This window comes from Manacus vitellinus, unplaced genomic scaffold (assembly GCF_001715985.3).
Source record: "Manacus vitellinus isolate BGI_N305 unplaced genomic scaffold, ASM171598v3 scaffold_65_pilon, whole genome shotgun sequence".
Lineage (NCBI taxonomy): Eukaryota > Metazoa > Chordata > Aves > Passeriformes > Pipridae > Manacus > Manacus vitellinus.
In genome coordinates this window covers 132,737-153,220 of record NW_021940724.1, presented here as the reverse complement: position 1 = coordinate 153,220, position 20,484 = coordinate 132,737, and the positions used below count along the sequence as shown (strand labels likewise).

General features: G+C 43.4%; 1 protein-coding gene across 1 annotated transcript in view; it reads left to right on the top strand.

The window, feature by feature from the left end:
• Positions 1-17,566, top strand: part of LRGUK (leucine rich repeats and guanylate kinase domain containing) — a 38,999-nt gene extending 21,433 nt beyond the window's left edge. Inside the window, exons 11-17 of the mRNA XM_029963954.1 lie at positions 1,978-2,097; positions 5,391-5,487; positions 6,322-6,435; positions 9,569-9,770; positions 10,198-10,305; positions 13,839-13,969; positions 17,263-17,566. Of these exons, the coding sequence (XP_029819814.1) occupies positions 1,978-2,097; positions 5,391-5,487; positions 6,322-6,435; positions 9,569-9,770; positions 10,198-10,305; positions 13,839-13,969; positions 17,263-17,355 (865 nt within the window). The 3' untranslated portion in view covers positions 17,356-17,566. The remainder of the gene's footprint in view (positions 1-1,977; positions 2,098-5,390; positions 5,488-6,321; positions 6,436-9,568; positions 9,771-10,197; positions 10,306-13,838; positions 13,970-17,262) is intronic.
• The last annotated feature ends 2,918 nt before the right edge of the window (positions 17,567-20,484 follow it).

Genomic DNA, 20,484 nt, shown 5'->3' with positions numbered 1-20,484 from the left:
TTTTTTTTCCTTCTCCAGCATTTGAAATGTATTGTTATAATAAGCTTTATGTGCTAATTATATCCATATATAATATATATTTTTGCTAATTATATCCCTACATATTATATCCATAGTATGGGTAGTATAATATCCATTGTATCCACATAGTCTGGTAGATGACAGAGCTGGTTTGCTCATCCTAAAATAGGAGTAAAGCCATTATTTTGGAATCTTTTCCCTCCATGCTTCTGTTGGATGGTTCTCATTACTCTTACACTATTTGTAAGAAGAATGGTTAAAAGAAATAAACTCTGTTTTCAGGTAAATCATATTAAATGGGCACATAGGTAGTTTTCTGCCCCCTTAAAATTAATTCATTAATTATTTATTAATAAATGAATTTATTGATTAAAAACAAGTGGGTTTGGAGTGATTTCAACTCTATTTTTAGATAAATTGCTGGACACTCCAAAGGGCAGAAATACTCTTCATTCTCTTGTTTTTAGCTGGAAGTGGGGGAATTTAGGGATCTAAACCTCTGCTCAGCGTGGAGAAAACAAAGAGCTTTTCTTGGGTTCTTTTCTTGGGGTGTTATTTGTGTTCAGGGGAGTTTGAAGGATCTTTAAGTGGCTGAATTGAAGAATTCTTTATAAATCACCACCTTCCCGGGGCAGAGTCACCAGGATTCATCCAGGAGAGGGGGAAAGGGCTGGAGGATTAAATCCAGATTAAATCCAGGTTCGTTATCCTGATCATTAAAATATTCCACACCTGCAACAAGCCTGGGAAAAAAACTCTTCAACAAACCCCAGAACTGCAGAGGGAGCTTTAGGAAAAAAAAGCTGGGAATGGGAAGAAATGATCCTAAATGAAGAAATGATCCTAAATGAAGAAATGATCCTAAATATGACATTATTCCTTTGGCAAAAGAGGGTTTTTAGTGCAGGGAGGGGAGTTTTTTGGTACTGTTTTTGCCTTTAGGGCACCTCAAAGAGCCCTGATTTTTTGTGATCATTAAAATATTCCACACCTGCAACAAGCCTGGGAAAAAACTCTTCAGCAAACCCTAGAACTGCATAGGGAGCTTTAGAAAAAAAAGCTGTGAATGGGAAGAAATGATCCTAAATGTGACATTATTCCTTTGACAAAAGACACCCGGGGGATCTTTAATCAAGGGAGGGTTTTTTTGGTGCCATTTTTACCTTTAGGGCATCTCAAAGAGCCCTGATTTTTTGTAATCATTGAAATATTCCACACCTGCAACAAGCCTGGGATAAAACTCTTCAACAAACCCCAGAACTGCAGAGGGAGCTTTAGGAAAAAAAAGCTGGGAATGGGAAGAAATGATCCTAAATGAAGAAATGATCCTAAATGTGACATTATTCCTTTGGCAAAAGACACCCGGGGGATCTTTAATCAAGGGAGGGGTTTTTTGGTGCCTTTTTTATGTTTAGGGCACCTCAAAGAGCCCTGATTTTTTGTGATCATTAAAATATTCCACACCTGCAACAAGCCTGGGATAAAACTCTTCAACAAACCCCAGAACTGCAGAGGGTGCTTTAGAAAAAAAAGCTGTGAATGGGAAGAAATGATCCTAAATGAAGAAATGATCCTAAATATGACATTATTCCTTTGGCAAAAGACACCCGGGGGGTTTTAACTCAAGGGGAGGTTTTTTTTGGTGCCATTTTTACCTTTAGGGCATCTCAAAGAGCCCGATTTTTTGTGATCATTAAAATATTCCACACCTGCAACAGGCCTGGGAAAAAAACTCTTCAACAAACCCCAGAACTGCAGAGGGAGCTTTAAAAAAAAAGCTGGGAATGGGAAGAAATGATCCTAAATATGACATTATTCCTTTGGCAAAAGACACCCGGGGGTTTTTAACACAGGGGGGGTTTTTTGGTGCTGTTTTTATGTTTAGGGCACCTCAAAGAGCCCTGATTGGAGTTGTTTGCAGGTGATTAAATGGCTCTTTATTTTCCTTTCTCGGAGCACTTTGCCTGGCCTGGACTCTTCCTACCCCATGCTGGTGTTGGTGGGCCCCGTGTCCTGTGGGAAGAGGGAACTCACTCATAAGATCTGCAGGCAGTTCAACAATTTCTTCAGATTCGGGTGAGTTCGCCCCCAAAAATTCCAAAGAACACCAAAAGAATTCCAAAGAACTCCAGGCTGGAATTGCTGCTGGCTTGGGTTCTTTTTTTTTTCCATCTAAACAAGTTAAAACCGACAATAAATGTTTGTTGTGATGTGTTTTTAGCTCTTCCCGAGGCTCTGTTGCCTGAAGTCATCAAATACTTCCTAGAAAAAAAAAAGTTAAATTATCCTGGTGTTTTCAGAGGTGAACAGCAGACAAAAAAACCCCATAAAAATAAAAATGTGGCTTTTAGTGCTCCTTTTATTGAGCTTTTCCCTCTGTGCTCGCTGGTGCCCCTCAGACTGAGCAGCTGGTTGGATCTGGGTGCATTTCTCTTAATTTTGGGGATGTGCCTGCATATAAAACATCAAAATGCACCCAAAATCCGGGAAAGGGAGGAAATGCAGCTGCTGGATGAGTTTATTGGCCTGTGAGTAGAGTTTTATTAAAGAAAAAGCACCTTCCAGACTCCCCCACCTCCTGGAAACCACTAATTTGCCCTGAATTCATAGACTCATAGAATCAGCTGGGTTGGAAGGGACCTCCCAGATCACCAAGTCCAACCCTTGATCCAACCCCGCCGTGGTTCCCAGCCCATGGCACTGATGCCACATCCAGTCTGTCCTTAAACACCTCCAGGGATGGAGAATCCCCCACTTCCCTGGGCAGCCCATTCCAATGGCTGAGCACCCTCTCTGCAAAGAAATTCTTCCTGATATCCAACCTAAACCTCCCCTGGCACAGCTGAAGACCGAGCCCTCTTGTCTTGCTGATGGTTGCCTGGGAAAAGAGCCCAACCCCCCCCGGCTCCCCCCTCCTGGCAGGGAGTTGCAGAGAGTGAGGAGGTCTCCCCTGAGCCTCCTCCTCTCCAGGCTGAGCCCCCCCAGCTCCCTCAGCCTCTCCTCCCAGCACTTGGGCTCCAGTCCCTTCCCCAGCCTGGCTGCTCTTCTCTGCCCCTGCTCCAGCCCCTCCAGGGCCTTCCTGAGCTCAGGGCCCAGAGCTGGACACAGCACTCCAGGGGTGGCCTCCCCAGCGCCCAGCCCAGGGGCACAAGCCCTGCCCTGCTCCTGCTGCCACACTCTTCCTCAGCCAGCCCAGCAGCCCTTGGCCCTCTTGCCCCCCTGGCCACCCTCGGGCTCCTCTTCAGCTCCCTGCCCAGCCCAACTCCCAGCTCCCTTCCTGCCTGGCTGCTCTCCAGCCCCTCTGGCCCAGCCTGCAGCTGCAGGGGCTTCTTGTGGCCCAAGGGCAGGACCCGGCCCTTGGCCTTGGGGAACCTCAGCCCCTTGCAACCAGCCCATGGATCCAGCCTGGCCAGGGCCCTCTGCAGAGCCCTCCTGCCTTCCAGCACATCAACACTCCCCCAGCTTGGGGTCACCTGGAATGTGCTGATGGTTCCCTCCATCCCCTCATCTAAATCATCAATAAAGACATTAAACAGGACTGGGCCCAGCACTGATCCCTGGGGACACCCCTGGGGACGGATCCCAGCTGGAAGCAGCTCCATCCCCACCACTCTCTGGGCCCTCAGCCCGTTCCTAACCCAGCCCAATTATGAGCCTTGGGCTCCCTGGAAACTTCTCCTTTTCCAAGGGAATTCCAGCCTGGATGCCTAAAACTGAAAAATTGATGATTTTGATAATTTGAGGCCTAAAATGAGGCAGTGCAAGATGTTCCTCTTGTCCACTCATTCCATTCTTCCCAGTTCCTGACTTTTCCTAGGTCCTGTAGCACTCCCTGCTCTCTATTCCAGGGATATTGTCTCTCTTCTATATATTCCCAATTTCTTTTTATTGTCCTAATTTATCCATTCATTTTTAACCAGGCTTCTTAAGGAAAGAGGTTGTGTGACTGTAAAACTATCTTTTTTTTTTTTTCCTTTCTTTAAAGCAACTCCTGTGTTTTTTTCCTGCTGGAAATTACAAATGAATCGGATGCCAACTGAAATTTTCCAAGTGCTTGTGTGTGTTTTTTTAAAGAGCATTCTTTTTATGCTTGTCTGTGTTTTATTTCCTAAAACTTCCATGCACGAGGGGGAAAATAAAAAAAATAAAATTAAAAAAAAAAAAAAAAGAGAAAGACAGAATCTTAACAGAGCAGAAAATTGCAACCATAAAGCAGAGTTGTATTTTAATTATTCAGGGGAGATTTAAAGCAATTTTATGGCTTGCACTTCTCCATTTCAAACATTCCTCTCATTAAAAATGTATTTCATGCAAGACACCCTGGCAGTTGGAATGTAAACATGGCCTTGCAATTAAAAAAAAAAAAAAAAGGGGTTGTAATGTAGAAAAAAAGTGTTTTAAAAAAAAGAAATTGGACCCTCCAACCATCTGGCTGGTGCTCAGCAGTGACCTTTAAAGCTGGATGTGTTCACGTTATCTTAGGGGAAAATCAGGCCTTTGAAAAGGGGGAATTTTCCAGAGTCCTGTGTGGAACTCCCTGTTCTCATGTGCTGATTGAAAAAAAAAGAAAAAAAGGAAAAAGAAGTGGCACCTTCTAAGGTTATCACAGCAAAGATCTGTCAAGCTCTGCCTTGTACACTGAATTTCTTGATGGTTTCTTGAAGGAGTAAAATATCATTGCCAAAGAGAAGTGACCTAAAAGATCATTTCTGAATGAGACACTGAACACCTGAGTCTAAAATTGCTCCCTGTATTCACTTGGCTGATTTTGGGGGGTGATTTTGGGTGGTTTTTTTAGTGGTCCATCCTGGTAGGAAGCTCATGGAGCTGAGCTTTATCCTGTGGGTAATTATTTCCCACTTAATCCCCCCTGATTTCAGGATTGTTCCTCCCCTTACTCTTCGAGGATCTGCCTAAAAATTGGGGTTTATATTTGGGTTTTTAACCTCCCAGTTCAGCCCAAGTCTTGCTCTGCTTTTCCATATTTAGGATTTGTCTTTTATATCATCCCCAAACCCCCCAGAGCTGGGGAAAAAAATTGGATTCATCATTTCTCTGTTCCCAGGGTTCCTGTGACAGCTCCAGTTCAGGCCTTGCTGGGCTGGGGGGGGGGAGGAATTTATAACCCAAATATAATGTTATATTTAAACTCTTTCCTTTTTTTTTGTTTTTATTTTTGTATTTATGGGTTAATCCTTCAAACATGCAGCATTAGTGGGTTGATTTGCACCTCTATTTCTCATATTTCTTGGCCTCTTACAAACAAAATGAATTATGGGATCCTCCTTCCCCCACCCCTTTCCCATATTCCACAGCTGCTTCTGTGATGGAAAACAGGTTATTTCTTTATTATCCCATATATTTTCCAGTCCCTGTCACACCACCAGGAGACCTTATTTTGGGGAAGAAAACAGGCTGGATTATTATTTCATCTCTCAAGAAGCATTTAAGGAAATGGTGGAATCAGTAAGTACCTGCCTCATATCCTTGGAGCTCATTTTCCTCTCCCAGAGTTGCCCAGGGCTGATTTATTTTATTTTTTATCTGAAGTTTGGGTCTGTGGGTTCCATTCCAGATGCAAATACATGCTGTGTTTTTTATTCTTTTTTATTTTATTTTATTTTATTTTTTCCAACATTTCCCAGCCACCCTGCAGGGAATTCTTTGCAAGTTTAACAAACTCCCCCTAAAGGAATACTTTGTTTTGTTTTGTTTTCCTGCAGGTTTTGTGCCTCCAGCTACTCTTTTCTGATGCTTTTTTTTTTTGCTATGAAACCTGGGCTTGAAAAGCCACAACAAGGGAGACAACAGAGCCTTAAACAACTGCTCTGATCCTTAATAACAATAATCAAGGAGTTTAATTTTAAAAGTAAATAATTATAGATCTTTCCAGACATCCAGACAACCAGAGTTGTGAGGTTTTTACCTTGGAAATGTCCTGGCCAATTCCAGTCCTTCCTTTTCTTTGGAATCTTCTGTTTCCTGTGGTTTGATGGAATATCAAAAAAAAGGAATATCAAAAAAAAGGAATATCAAAAAAAAAGGATCTTGCTTTCTTTGCAGCATCCATGAATATCCCATGAATCCTGGGATCCATCAGCAGGATCCTGGGGTTTTATTATCCATGGCCAAGGTGCAAACCCACATCCCTGCAAATTTTGGGCTCTCCTTGGCCTCGTTCTTGGTGATTTTAAACACCAAGAAACTTCGTAGGGCGACAAAGCAAAGCCCAGAGGGATTATTCTCATTTAAGGAAGTTGTTCCCCTTGAAATATTTCCCTTGGCTATTTTGAATTCCAGGGGAGGTTTCTAACAACCTATAAATACAGTGACCACCACTATGGATTGGGAAGAGACACTTTGGAATCCATTGCCAGGGAGGGGCTCGGGACCTGCGTTCACTTGGAAATCGAGGTAGGAATTGACCTCAGGTGTCACCATTTTTATGGGATCAGCGTCTTCTCCCAGGGAATAAGGATCAGGACAAGAGGAAACAGCCTCATGTCATGCCAGGGGAGGTTTAGGTTGGATATTAGGGAAAAATTTCCTCATGGAAAAGGCGGTCGAGTGTTAAATCCCCCTGGAGGGATTTAAAATCCACGCTCGGGGACATGGTTTAATGGTGGCCTTGGCAGGCTGGACTTCATGATCTTGGAGGTCTTTTCCAACCTTAATCATTCCATGGATTTTTCTGCTCTCCTTAAAATTTCTGGCCTGTTTTTTTTCCATCCTCAGCAGCCCCATCTCCCCCTCCCATCTCCTCCCATCCCCAGCCCTTCCCAGCACAGCATCCTCAGCTTTCCACCCGTTCCACCCCTCATTCCAGAGCTGCACAGCTGCAAATCCCCCCTGAAAGAAAATCATCTTCCCTGCTGAAGCTTCAGATCTTCAGGCCTGAGGCAAAAATTTGGGCAGAACTGTCAAAAAACCTGATTTCTTGGAGGTTTTTCCCCTCCCTGAGGTTTGTCAGGTGCACGTGCACAGGTGGCAGCATCTCAGAAGTCCTGCTGGGGGGAAGAAACTGGGTCACAAAGTGTCAAAACCTCTCTCTTGGAGTCCCAAAAGCACGAGTTTTAAGCTAATTTTCTAATTAAGTACTTGTCATTATCTTAGATCAAACATTTACTAGCTGAGGTTTGAGGTGACACAAAAGGAAAGGCCATTTCCTTCTGAATTCTTTCCACAAATTAAGCTCCATCTCTTTGAGATCCCAAAAATGAGAGACTTGTTTGAGATTCCAGAAGGAGAGACTCATTCCTGAGGGCCTGGAATGTGAGACTGGAAAAAATAATAGAGATTTAAAAAAAAAAAGAGATGTAGGAGAGTGCAGTTCCAACACAGGATCCTAAGCTGAGCATCCCCAATTTGAGCAAAAAAAATGATATTAAATTTCATTAATTACAGAGTGATAATTTTGTTGGTGAAAGGGATGATGGAAAACTAGTTTTTAGTTCAATTTAGCCCCCTTTGGCCCAAATAAACTCGTGCACATCCACTACTGTGCATAGAAATGTAAAGTCCTTTCCACAAATTTAAGCTCCATCTCTTTGAGATCCCAGAAATGAGAGACTTCTTTGAGATTCCAGAAGGAGAGACTTATTCCTGAGGGCCTGGAATGTGAGACTGGAAAAAATAATAGAGATTTTAAAAAATAAAGAGCTATAGGAGACTGCAGTGCTAACACAGGATCCTAAGCTGAGCATCCCCAACTTGAGCAAAAAAATGATATTAAATTTCATTAATTACAGGGTGATAATTTTATTGGTGAAGGCAATGATTGAAAACTACTTTTTAATTCAATCCCTCAATGTTCAGGAGGAGTTTGAGCCTCCTTTGGCCCAAATAAACCCCTGCACATCCACTGCTGTGCATAGAAATGTGAAGTTCTTTCCACAAATTTAAGCTCCATCTCTTTGAGATCTCAAAAATGAGAGACTTGTTTGAGATTCCAGAAGGAGAGACTTATTCCTGAGGGCCTGGAATGTGAGACTGGAAAAAATAATAGAGATTTAAAAAAAAAAAGAGCTATAGGAGACTGCAGTGCTGACACAGGATCCTAAGCTGAGCATCCCCAACTAGGGGAAGACTTGAGCAAAAAATTGATATTAAATTTCATTAATTGCAGGGTCATAATTTTATTGGTGAAGGCAATGATTGAAAACTACTTTTTAATTCAATCCCTCAATGTTCAGGAGGAGTTTGAGCCTCCTTTGGCCCAAATAAACCCCTGCACATCCACTGCTTTGCATAGAAATGTGAAGTCCTTTCCACAAATTTAAGCTCCATCTCTTTGAGATCCCAGAAATGGGAGACTTGTCTGAGATTCCAGAAGGAGAGACTCCTTCCTGAGGGAATGTACTACTGGAAAAAATAATAGAGATTTTTAAAAAAAGATATAGGAGACTGCAGTGCTAACACAGGATCCTAAGCTGAGCATCCCCAACTAGGGGGAGACTTGAGCAAAAAAATGATATTAAATTTCATTAATTGCAGGGTGATAGTTTTGTTGGAGAAAGGGATGATTGAAAACTGGTTTTTAGTTCAATTTTAGCCCCCTTTGGCTCAAATAAACCCCTGCACATCCACTGCTTTGCATATAAATGTACCAACACCAGAACAGCAGCCTTGTCAGGGCTGAAAAAATAAACCAAATAAGTAGCTCCTTGCTCAAATGATCAACAGTTTAATGCTGGCTCAAAGTGCCTGTTACTTGGCTGATATTAAACAGCAAATAAATAACTTCATCCCTGTGTGTTTCCATTTCCCTTTCCCCCCCCTCAGTTTTTGACAGGACTGTGAATCACTTTGAATTCACTGCCTGAGACAGGCAGGGAGGGTGTTTTGTTGTCTTGCCAGACAGAGCCTAAACGTCCAAGGGAAAGAAAAATAGGAGATTAAATATGATGGAATGGGGTGCCTTTTAAAGCTGATGACTTGATAACACGGAGGAGATGTGTTATCAAGTAATTTAGGAGGGAGGATTTAATGGAATGTTGTGTTTATTCATGAGAGGGGCTCGCCCAGTGACCATAACTTTGGGTATTGCCAAAGCTACTCCCTCTAAAATTCCTTTGTCCTGGAAGTTTCTAGATCACACAAGGAATTATGCAGAGTCTTGCATCACCCTGGGCTCTGCTACACAGCTGAGAAACAATAACAGTGAGTTATGGGTGTGAGGAGAAGCTGCTGAGTCCATTATCTCGGAACCAAAGTGATTGAGCGCCGCCGAAAGAAATTTTAATTACGGTCCGTGGGCCGAGACTGAAAATTTAGAGCTGCTCATTCCCCTTAATCTCGAGTTTATCTCTGGCTGGTAAAGGAGAGTGACACAAATTTGCCAAGTTAAATCTTGCTGAGGCTGCACTTGCAGTCAGTGAAGGGTTTGGGGGGGGTGGGGAACGTGTTTGCTGCGCTTTCCCTTCGCTCCTGGAGCCACCAAAACCTATCCAGCCAGGAATTTGGGATAAATACAGAGCTGTCCCAAACTCAGCTCCCACTTCAACAGTTTCAGGACCAAACCACTGTGTTTCTCTGCTTAATTTCCAAGGGTGTGAGGAGCTTGAAGTGCACCTACTTTAAACCCAGGTATGTCCTGGTGGTGCCCACGGACAAGGAGAAATACGAGACACATCTGAGGAGGACAGGATTGTTCAGCAGGCCAGAGATTGCAGAGGCAGTTTCCAGAGTGGACATGTACCTCCAAATCAGCCAGGATTCCCCAGGGTACTTTGATGCAGTCATCAACACGGGTAAGTTAATCCCTGGAGGTGATTTTTGTGACAGAGAAGGATCCTTTTCCAGTTCGTTCTGCGCCTGCCCTTTTGGGGAGGTGATTTTTGGGATCCCCCCCACTGCTGGTAAAATACATGACTGTGCTACAAAATATGATATTTGTACTTGTTGTCAAGGGCACACAGAGCTTACAATTTAAAGATGGCATTAAAAAAAAACCAAAACAAACCACTAATTGCAGAAGGAAAATATTTAGGTGAGTGCAGAACCTGAGATGAATTTGAGGTTGTTTTCTTGAATGTGCTGTTTATGGAGATGAAGGGGTTTTTTTCTCTCCCAAAGCTGGGTAAATTCAGAATGTGTTTCTGTGTCAAACTTCTGTGATTTGTATCTTTGTCCTGATGAAAGGTTGGGTTATATTTTACATCCTTTCCCTTTCTGCAGACGACCTGAATGAGGCATTCACGGAGCTGAGTCTCCTCATGAAGATGTTCCTGAACTTGGAGCTCCCTGCAGCCTTTGATGACATCCAGGACACCAGAAGCAGAGCAGGTATTGTGTCTGGGAAACATGTTCCTCCTGGTTTTATCAGCAGAATGTTCCTACTTGTTGTTAAAAGCATTGAAATCTGTGAATGAAGTGACCTGTGAGACTTGAAACCTCCTGGTGCTCCTCTGCCATGGGTTGATCCCTCCCTGGGATCTGAATCCTTGATGGATTTACATCCCTGAGGCAAGAAGATGCAGCAAGTGAGCTGCCTGACTCTTCTGAGGATGGTTTAGGGCTGAGGAGCTCCCAAATTCATCCCAAATGAGATCCATGTCCATGGTGGAGAGCTTTGTGTCCATCCAGCTGCTGAACAACAGGAAAATGGGCTGGCACTGGGACCTTCCCTTACCCTCTTCCCCAGGATAGCAAGAATCCCAAAGAGCATGAAAACCAGGATGGTAAGATGAGTGAAGACAATTTATAAATTCACTCCAAGTGGTTTTGGGGCTGCAGGACAAACCCAAATGATCTGCAGGGGGTTTAAAAGAAGCCTCGTGATCACCTCCAGCTAATCCAAGTGCTTGCTCTCATCCCTGTGATTGTGCAATCTGGATCAGGGAATGATTCCATCCAAAAAATCACAGAATATCCTCAGCTGGAAGAGACCACAAGGATCCAGTCCAGCTCCTGGCCCTGCACAGACACCCCAACAATCCCACCCCTGTCCCACAGAGCATTGTCCAAACCCTCTCTGGAGCTCTGGCAGCCTTGGGGCCATGCCCACTGCCCTGGGGAACCTGTTCAGTCCCTCACAACACTTTGGATGATGAACCTTTCCCTAAAATCCAGCCTAACCCTCCCCTGACACAGCTCCAGCCACTCCTTGGGTCCTGTCACAGGGATCAGGGATTGGAGCTGCCCCTCCTGAGGGAGCTGCAGACCCTGAGGAGTCTCCCCTCAATCTCCTCTTCTCCAGCTGAACAATCCAAGTGCCTCATTAGTATATTAACATTCCTCATTTCTATATTAATATGGGGAAAACAAACAAACAAAAAAATCCCCCAAAACTCCCAGCAACAACTTCCAGAGAGACCAATTCCTTGACCAAACTCCCCCTGCAGCAGCAGAAGGAGGGCTCAAGGGGGGAAAGGTGAGGGAGAAGAGTGGAGGAAGGAAGAAAGGAAGACTTCTCTTGTCACAGCTGGAATTTCTCCCACACAATTTCTCCCAAAGCTGGGATAAAAGCAGAATATGAGCTCTAAAACACCACAGGAAAAAGAAATTAGGAGCAGAGATTTTGGCAGGAAGATGATGTGCAACATGGACTGAAAAGAAGCTGATTTTTGGGGCCTCTTTCCTCTCATTCCAAGGGTCTCCATGGTTTTTGGCTGCCTTGGTCAGACCCATTGCAACAGAGCAGTGAATCAGGTTCCTTTGGGAACACAGAGCCAACATCCAGGACCTTGGTGTGGCTCAGGAAGCTGCAAATCCAAGCAGCTGAAAGAAAGGAGGGAAATATCACTGAAGGGGAGTGTAAAATTCATCAGCTCCTAATTTCAAGTCCTTTTTTTGTGTCCTGAAAGGATTCATAAATCCTGATTTCCCCGGGGACATGGAAAAAAAGCTGCTGCACATTATGGTGGCATCTCAGAGCTCCAGTACTGAGGATCTTTCTGAGGAGTCTTATTTAACCTTAAACTAAGTAGATTTTATTTTCATTTCCAGAACTTCCACGTTGGTTTAAAATGAGAACGATTCCCTTGCTTTATTTGCTATAATATTGTGCTTTCTTGCCTTAAAAACTCTGTTTTGGCCCAAAGGCAACAAAACCTTAAATGGATCATCAGGAAAGAAGGGGGAGGATTAAAGAGAAAATATTTTTAAATAACCCTGGCGGTTTTTAATATATGTGTATTTATCTGAAGTGCTTTTAAAGGACTTTGTCTTCCTCAGCAGCTCTGACTTGTCACCAGTTACAGAAACCCCATTAACACCCCGAGATCTGGGTAATTCTGCTGCCCATAAAGTAACTTTTAAATTTACTACACGCCATTAAATTCACTTGGAGCTTCATTTAGAGGTGTTTAAATAAGTTTAACTATCCTATTCCTAGACATCCCCTCCTCTTATGGACTGTGGGAAATAATTTATGCCAAAAAACTTGCCCCCAGGTTGTTTTAATGTGGACATTTTCAGTCAGACGGTGGCAGGGGGAAGATTGGTTGGGGGAGATTATGATGGGTTGTTAATTCTTTTTTGTAATGAACTGCTGTGCAAGAGCTTCTGTAAAAATACTGGGAGGAAATAGATAAGTTCTTCTTTGAAAAAAAAAACAACTTTTAATAGCAGAAGTAGAATTCCTTTCAGAGCTGATAATGCATTAACAGCTTTCATCCGTGGAATTTGGTGCTTCGGTAAAATCATGGAGTGGTTTGGGATGGAAGGGACCTTAAAGCCCATCCAGTGCCACTCCCTTTGCCGTGGGGCAACAAGCTTTGCCCCTTGGGTGCTGCCCAGCACAGAGAGAAGGGGCCAGAGGTTGCTTAAAATCCCTCTTGGGATCTCCAGATGTCCAAGCCCAGGAGATCTTGAAAGGCTTCTCTGAAGCCTTTTGGGCTTTGCTGGGTCTCAAAATGACTAAAACCATGTTTATTGTCTTGACATGTCCCCCAGCACTGCTCAGGCACTGAGAGAAATATAAATCCATGGAATCTCTGCTCCTGGCAGGGAAGGAACTCCTGCACTGGGCAGAGCCAGGGATCAAATCCTCTCTGTGCAAACAGGAGAACAAACAGGCCCCAGTTCCTCTGGATTTGTCACCAGAGGGAAAAAACAGTTTGAGAGTGAATTCTTAGAGCTGAGGAACAAACACCCCTGAGCTGGGAGAGATGGGAGATCATGGAATGGTTTGGGATGGAAGGGGCCTTAAAGATCATCCAGTTCCAACCTCAACACCTTCCACTATCCCAGGTTCCTCCAGCCTGGCCTTGGACATTTCCAGGGATCCAGGGGCAGCCACAGCTTCTCTGGGCAACCTTGGCCAGGGCCTCCCTACCCTCCCAGCCAGGAATTCCTTCCTGATAGAAGGAATTCCTGCATACTGCCATGTCCCAATATTTATAAGACCATTCCTATGGCTTAATTTAATATTTAGATACCATTTTATAGACAGGATACATCCCAGCTTAAAGATTTTTTTTTTTCAATTTGGAATAGTTTTGGTTTTAAAAACAGAGTTGGTTGTGTCTTATTGGTGTTTCATGCCAGTGGTGCAAGTCCTTGGATCTCTGTTCCCAGAAATTCAGGGAAATAACAGGTGAGAAGGTGCCCTGTTCCAACTTCCCATGACATTTTGAGAGCTCTTAGAAAGTTAAAACCTCTAATTAGTTAGACTGTGATTAGCTCAGAGGACATGACTGACATTCAGGGACCTTAAATCCCGTCTCATTCCAAATCCTGCCATGGGCAGGGACACCTCCCATTATCCCAGATTGCTCCAAGCCTCATCCAACCTGGCCTTGGACACTTCCAGGGGTGGAAATTCACGATATTTTGGTGTCTTTTTTGTGTGAATCTTTGTGTCTTTTCCACCCCAGGCTCAAGAACTCAGCTCTTGTCCCCAGGTGGAGTGATTCGTTCTCCATCTGTCAGTGACCTCTTGGACTCTCCTACCAAAAAATATCCCAGAGCCTTCTTGGACCTGGAGGCTGCACCTCCAGGCTCTGTGGTAAGGAATGTTTCTTGGAACCTTCGACAGAAATGATCATTGTAGTCAAACCTCTCACTCTCTCCGGAGAAAAATGGCTCCTGTTCTCCGTCGGCCTTTCATTCCGACAATATTTCCCGGTTCCCGGAGTTAAAGGCAGATTGATGGGAATCACAGAGTCATGGGATGGGTTGGGTTGGAAAGGACCTTAAAGCCCACCCAGTGCCACCCCCTGCCATGGGCAGGGACACCTTCCACTAGCCCAGGTTGTTCCAACCCGGCCTTGGACACTTCCAGGGATCCAGGGGCAGCCACAGCTTCTCTGGGAAACCTGTGCCAAGGCCTCCTCATCTTCCCAGCCAGGAATTCCTTCCCAGTATCCCATCTATCCCTGCCTTGTGGCAGTGGGAAGCCATTCCCTGTGTCCTGTCCTTCCAGCCCCTTGGGAATGAGGCAGGTGAATCAGACAAGAGCACAAGTGTAGCTTCTGCTCCATTTTACACCAGAATAAACCTGTTGATCCCAGTTCACTTCATCCACTCATTTACTGGTCTAACAGAGCTGAATTTCATCTCTCACTTCTACAAGATATGGAATGATCCTATTCCATGGAAATAGATGCATTCAGTAGGACAATGAGGGTTAATGATTCTATGATTCTATGATTCTATGATTTCTATGATTCTAATATTCATTTCTTGCAGTGTTGTGAGATTTTTTGGTCTCTCAAAGGAATTTAATTAAAAAAAAATAAATATATTCTGCATTCTTAGAAGAAGCTGAGGTGGATATGAAGTGTGGTACCTGGTTATCCTCTAGGTTGATTATCTCCAGCAGATCATGTTCCTGCAAGCCTCATAACCTTGTTGCTGGACAGGTCCAGCTTCTGTAGAGTTTTCAAGGTCTCCAACCAGGACAAGAGGGCACGGCCTCAAACTGTGCCAGGGCAGGGGCAGGTTGGACATCAGGAAGGAATGTTTTCCACGGAGAAGGATCAGCCATTGGAATGGGCTGCCCAGGGAAGTGGGGGATTCTCCATCCCTGGAGGTGTTTAAGGACAGACTGGATGTGGCATCAGTGCCATGGGCTGGGAACCACAGAGGGGTTGGATCAAGGGTTGGACTGGATGATCTCAGAGGGCTTTTCCAACCTGGCTGATTCCATAACTCTGTGATTCTATGATCAGTCTCACCGAAGTGCTTGGGTTTCAAATCACCTCTTTCAACTCCAGCTTCATCTCTCTCTCTCTCTCTTTTCCTCACTTTCCCCAAAGGAATTCCTTCTCCTTGCAGGCAGAGGGGGGGGTTAGGGCTCTGGAGCAGATGTGTCTAATGCTCCTTTTTTTAGATGACAACAACAAAGGAAAGAGGAAAAGAAAAATGAAAGCTCTGAAGCTGATTCCCTTCCAGGGCTCTGCTGTCACTCTGCTTGGCAGCAATGACTTGCTGTCCAATTTATAACCACCTCTGACGGGCAGGATTAATGCTGGAGGTGGAGTAACAGCCCCCCCCTTTCCACCCACCCTTTTCCCAGGCTTTAAAAAAGCCATGGAGAAAGGTCTGCCTGGGACATGGGAGGCAGAAATGGGGAAACTCCCATCTTTCGGTTTTCTGAGCCGAAATGTCTCTTTTCACGCCGTGAACGACTCAAAACCTGTCACAAATGTTGTCCATTGTCCCCTTCCCTCCATCCAAAGCTCTGTTGGTTGAAGCTGAGGGAGAAGCCACACTATCCCTTCCCTTGGTGGCCCCAGAACTCGTTGATTTTTATTTTATTTCAAAATCTGACATTTTGCCAAGTGGTTTAAGATGGAGGAGGCCATAATTTACCTCAGGTTTAACTTAACTTAGTGGCCACGAGGCTCTTTTTATTCTGCTATTCTCCCCTTTCAGTGCTGGTAATCCCTTTGTGTTGTTTACTGCACAAAGTTTTTATTAGATTTTTTTACAGGAAGCAAAAGCTTTTTAGAGTCGACCCAATAAAATGTTCAAGGTGAACCACAGGTGCCTCTTAGACCATATTTAATGAGAAGAATATAAATACATCTGTAGCCTTTCAAGTAAAATTTTGGCTAAACTCTTACATTTGAGGCTGGTTTTGGCACCCAAATAATGTCCTGGCACTGCAGTGCCCACATTCACGTCCTGAACAACTGGGAAATAAAAAATTTGAAGAAATTAATGTGAGTTATTCACGTGAGTTATCCAAGAGCAAAATAAGAAGCAGGATCTGCTGCTCAGGGATCTGATTCCTTGCAGTTCATCCCTTGTGAGCAGGCCAACCCTGCCCTAATTTTGAATGGCTGTAATTAACTGTGCAAGGTGTGAACAGGAAGGTTCTTACCTTAATCCACCCAGCAAAAAAAAAAAAAAAAAAAGGTCAGAATTATATATTTAACAACAAAAAAAAAGTTAAATTAAAAACAAGCTCAGTAAGGGAGACTTACTTAGGATAAATAGTGAAGGAATTCACAATAATCACAATGTGAGCATTCACCTCTGTTACAAACATGATTAATTAATTCAATTGATGAAATTAATTGACTTGATTTATTGATTGACTCAATTTATTGATTGATAACTATCAATGGCTCTCAGCTGATAACGAGCCAGGATTTAATAACTCTGCCCTGTAATTTAAATTTTTTTTTAAGCACCTGTGGTGCTGGGAAGTTGGGAGGCATCAAAAGTGGTTTTCTGCAGGTTTTTCTTCCTGCCACGTTCTCTTGGGATCACAGAATTGCTGAGGTTGGAAAAGATCTCCAAGGTCGTGTCCACCACTAAACCACCTCCTCAAGTGCCACATCCACGTGTTTTTTGAACACTTCCAGGGATGGGGACTCCACCCCTGCCCTGGGCAGTCCCTTCCAAGACCTCACAACCCTTTCTATGAAGAAATTATTCCTAATATCCAACTGAAACCTCCCCTGGCACAGCTTGAGGCTGTTCCCTCTCCTCCTGTCCCTTGTTCCTTGGGAGCAGAGCCCGACCCCCCCTGGCTCCCCCCTCCTCTCAGGGAGTTGCAGAGACTTTTTGACTCCTTTGTAGAGACTATTTTGACTGCTGTGAAGACACTGAAGCTTCACTGGAGGTCAAGATCTTCGTTATTCAAAGGCAGCAAAACTTCAGACCAAAATTTCATCCACGGATCACATCCAGCACCTTTTTAATTATAATATTCCTCTGCCATTTCCCCAAAAATCTCTCAATACACGTGCTCTGGAATTTTAGCACGTGAAAGGGCTGTCATAGCCACTTAAATCTCCACATTTACTGTTAAATTGCTGTGTAAAGTTGGGCTCCTTTCTCTTCCAGGAAGAAGCTTCTCTCCGAAGACGTTTTTCCACGGCACGTCAGGCCCTGTCCTGGAAAGCACCTCCTGCCCCTCTCCAGCTGCTTCCCAGGTAACCCAGAGGGATCTCAGCCAAATTCCTTGGAATTACAGGGAAAAAGAGCCTGTCTAAGGTTACTTCTCCTCTGAATGATTAGAAACTGTCTGGGATTGCAGCTCTATTCCCTGCCACTTTTAAATCCCAAATAAATCACGGACCAACTTGGCTTTTGACTTGGGAGCACACTGGGAACGGAGGAGGCAGAGCCAGCCACGAGTAACTTGTCTAAAACCATGGAATTATTTGATGTGTCCTCTCTGAGAGAGAAGAAAAGGACCATTTTTTCTGGCAGCTCAGTCTCTGATGTGGTGTTTTTTTCAGCAGTAATTAGTGGTGATGATGATGATGATGAATTAGTGGTAGAAAGTCCCAGTTCGTATTTGCTGCAGTGAATCTTCTCTGTTTAAACAGAATTTCTGAAAGCTGAGGCCACTTCCTTGTTTTATTTTTTAATTTTTAATTTTTAAATTTTTTTTTTAAATTTTAGAAAATATTTTTTCATTATTTTTTCATTTTTTTTATTTTTTTTTAATTTTTGAAGTCCCACCCTGACTGCCTCGCTTCCTTTTCTTCCTCGTAGTCACAGCCCTGCAAAAACAGGTTAAAACTCTCTGAATCTCAATAGTTTTGAGCCCTTCTGCCTTCCCCTGGTGTAAACCTCCCTAACCTGAATTCTTCCTTCCTTGTTTTTCCTACCTGCCACGAAAAAGGCTCCCAGTGGGGACATTTAAAGCATCACAGAGGCCTCTAAATCAGCAAAATCCAAAGGAATAGAAAATTTCCCACCTCTCAGGGCTGCCCAGTTGCCAGATGTGTTGATGAGAATCACTCCAATGCCAGAGGCTAGAAATTAAGTCTGAAAAATAAAAAAAAGAAAGAAAGAAAGAAAGAAAGAAAAAAAACAAACCTGCTGGATTAAACTATGTCTAGAAAACCAATGGCTGAAGTTTACAGGCAGAAATGCATCATAATAATGCATTTTTCAAATCTTTACTCATTTTAAATAGTGTTGAAGTGAGAAGAAAGAAATGGAAATGGGTGTTTTCTTTGGCTGGAGGTGTTTTGGGGTTGATTTAGTGCTGCAACACGAACTGTTCCTCTGAGTCTGCTTTAGTTTTGGGGGTTTTTTTTGCTGCCTTCATTCCACAATCCTCATTCCTTTGGAAGCTGATTTTGGGAGTTAAGCTGGGGCAGGTGAGAGAAAAATCCTGTCACCCCCAATCAGCATTTCCAGTGCCTGGCCTGGAGGGATGGATGCAGAGGAGACAACACCCCATTCCAAGCAGGAATTTAAGTCAAAAAGATGCCATAAATATGAATGTTATCAAATAGCTGAAATTCTGAGAGAAAAGCCTGGAATGCAGGAATTAGCAAGAGAACCTGGAAGGTCAGGTAGCCCAGTCCAGGAGCTTTTGGAGTGTCTTTGTTTTTACAGAATTAAATGGAGTTTTGAATTCCTGTCAGAGAGGGGTTTCACCTCGGAAAACTCACATGGGATTTGATGGATCTTTCTTTTAATATGGAATTATGGGCCTGGGTCAGGAGCAGCTCCAAAGGTCACTGCATGTCCTCCCTCTCAGCTGTGGTGGCCACCTTTGTGCACACTCTGAGTCCTTGGTGATGTGGTTTCCTTTGGCTCTGCTCAAGATCCCAGCCAGGAATTTGTGCATGGATTGGGTGGCTCAGCTGGTAAATTCATGATTTCATTGTCTGTAGCAATATTAGCAGCAGCATCCAGCTAATTTGGAGGGAGGTAGAGTGTTATCTTGTCTTATCCCTTTCCACGGTTCTTAATTATATATTTAATGTATTTTATATTTCTCTGTATCTCTGCTTCGTAAATTCAGTGGTGTTACTACAAATCATCTCAAATTAGTAAATTAACTCTCAAAATTGACCACTTCAGAGTATTTCTAGTTATGGAAGACCCAGTTGTGGCTGCCCCATCCCTGGAAGTGTCCAAGGCCAGGTTGGACAGGACTTGGAGCAACCTGGGCTAGTGGAAGGTGTCCCTGCCCATGGCAGGGGGTGGAACTGGATCATCTTTAAGGTCCCTTCCCACCCAAACCATTGTGATTCCCACCCAAACAAAAAATCATAATGGTTTGGGTGAGAAAGGACCTAAAAATTCTCCCCCTGAGAAGTGACATTTTGGACCAAAGTGGGACAAATGGAGAGAAGAAAGTTCATTAAAGTGGATTAATTTCAGATTTTACTGGGAAATACAAGACAAAGATCAGTCCTTGCCGTGTTTGATGGAGGTGGAACAGAGTGAAACTTTATTCCTTGCAGGAAATCTGAAGCAAAACAAGACAAGAACTCTAAAAAGTAGGTTATCATTAAAAAGAACAAGTTCATGAATTATACAAGTAAAAGAATATGTACATTTTTAGCACATAGAAATGCCAATATGATCAGCTACAAGCTTCTGCAAAGTCTTGCTTGAATTGGAGATTTTTTTTTTAGCTGTTGGACTGGATTTTAATTGCAGGAACTGTATGAGCAGCATTAGAGTGGTTTTATTGAGGAATTTTATCCTGATTTCTGTGATTGAAAAGCACTATCAGTGCAAAGTAGATTTTTTCGTGTGTGTCCAGGCAATTTTTTCATGTAATTAGGAAGATTTTTGTGACTTCAGTATTTCTTCAGTGACACTTTTGGCTCATCCACACTCCCTCCTTCCTTTTCTTCACTGCCCACTCCACCAGAAATCACAGAGGCCAGAGAACCCTATTTCAGTTAAGAGGGAATCAAAATTCTATTTAATATAGAAAAACTGATGCCAAAAATAATAGATGCAAAAAAAGTTCCTAAACTACTCCAAGTTTTGACTTTCTTGTGTATCTATAAATATTAAGATTAATCTCCTCATGACATATTTGAATCCCAAACCAAAAAATACTCATTTTTTCCTGAGCCAGCGTTAGAAATTTTGAAGCGGTGTCACGCAAGAATCCAACTTATTTTATGTATTGCTACCCTGCAGGGTTATCTCCATAAATTTACCTTCCTAAATCCAAATGACTGAAAAGCTGGCCTCTTTTATTTCCTGCCTCTGGCTGTGTGCAGGTGTAATTAAAGTGATTTTGATGTCTCTTTGCCTCATGGAACGTCAGGGTTTGTTCTGAGGAATCTCAGGAGCTGT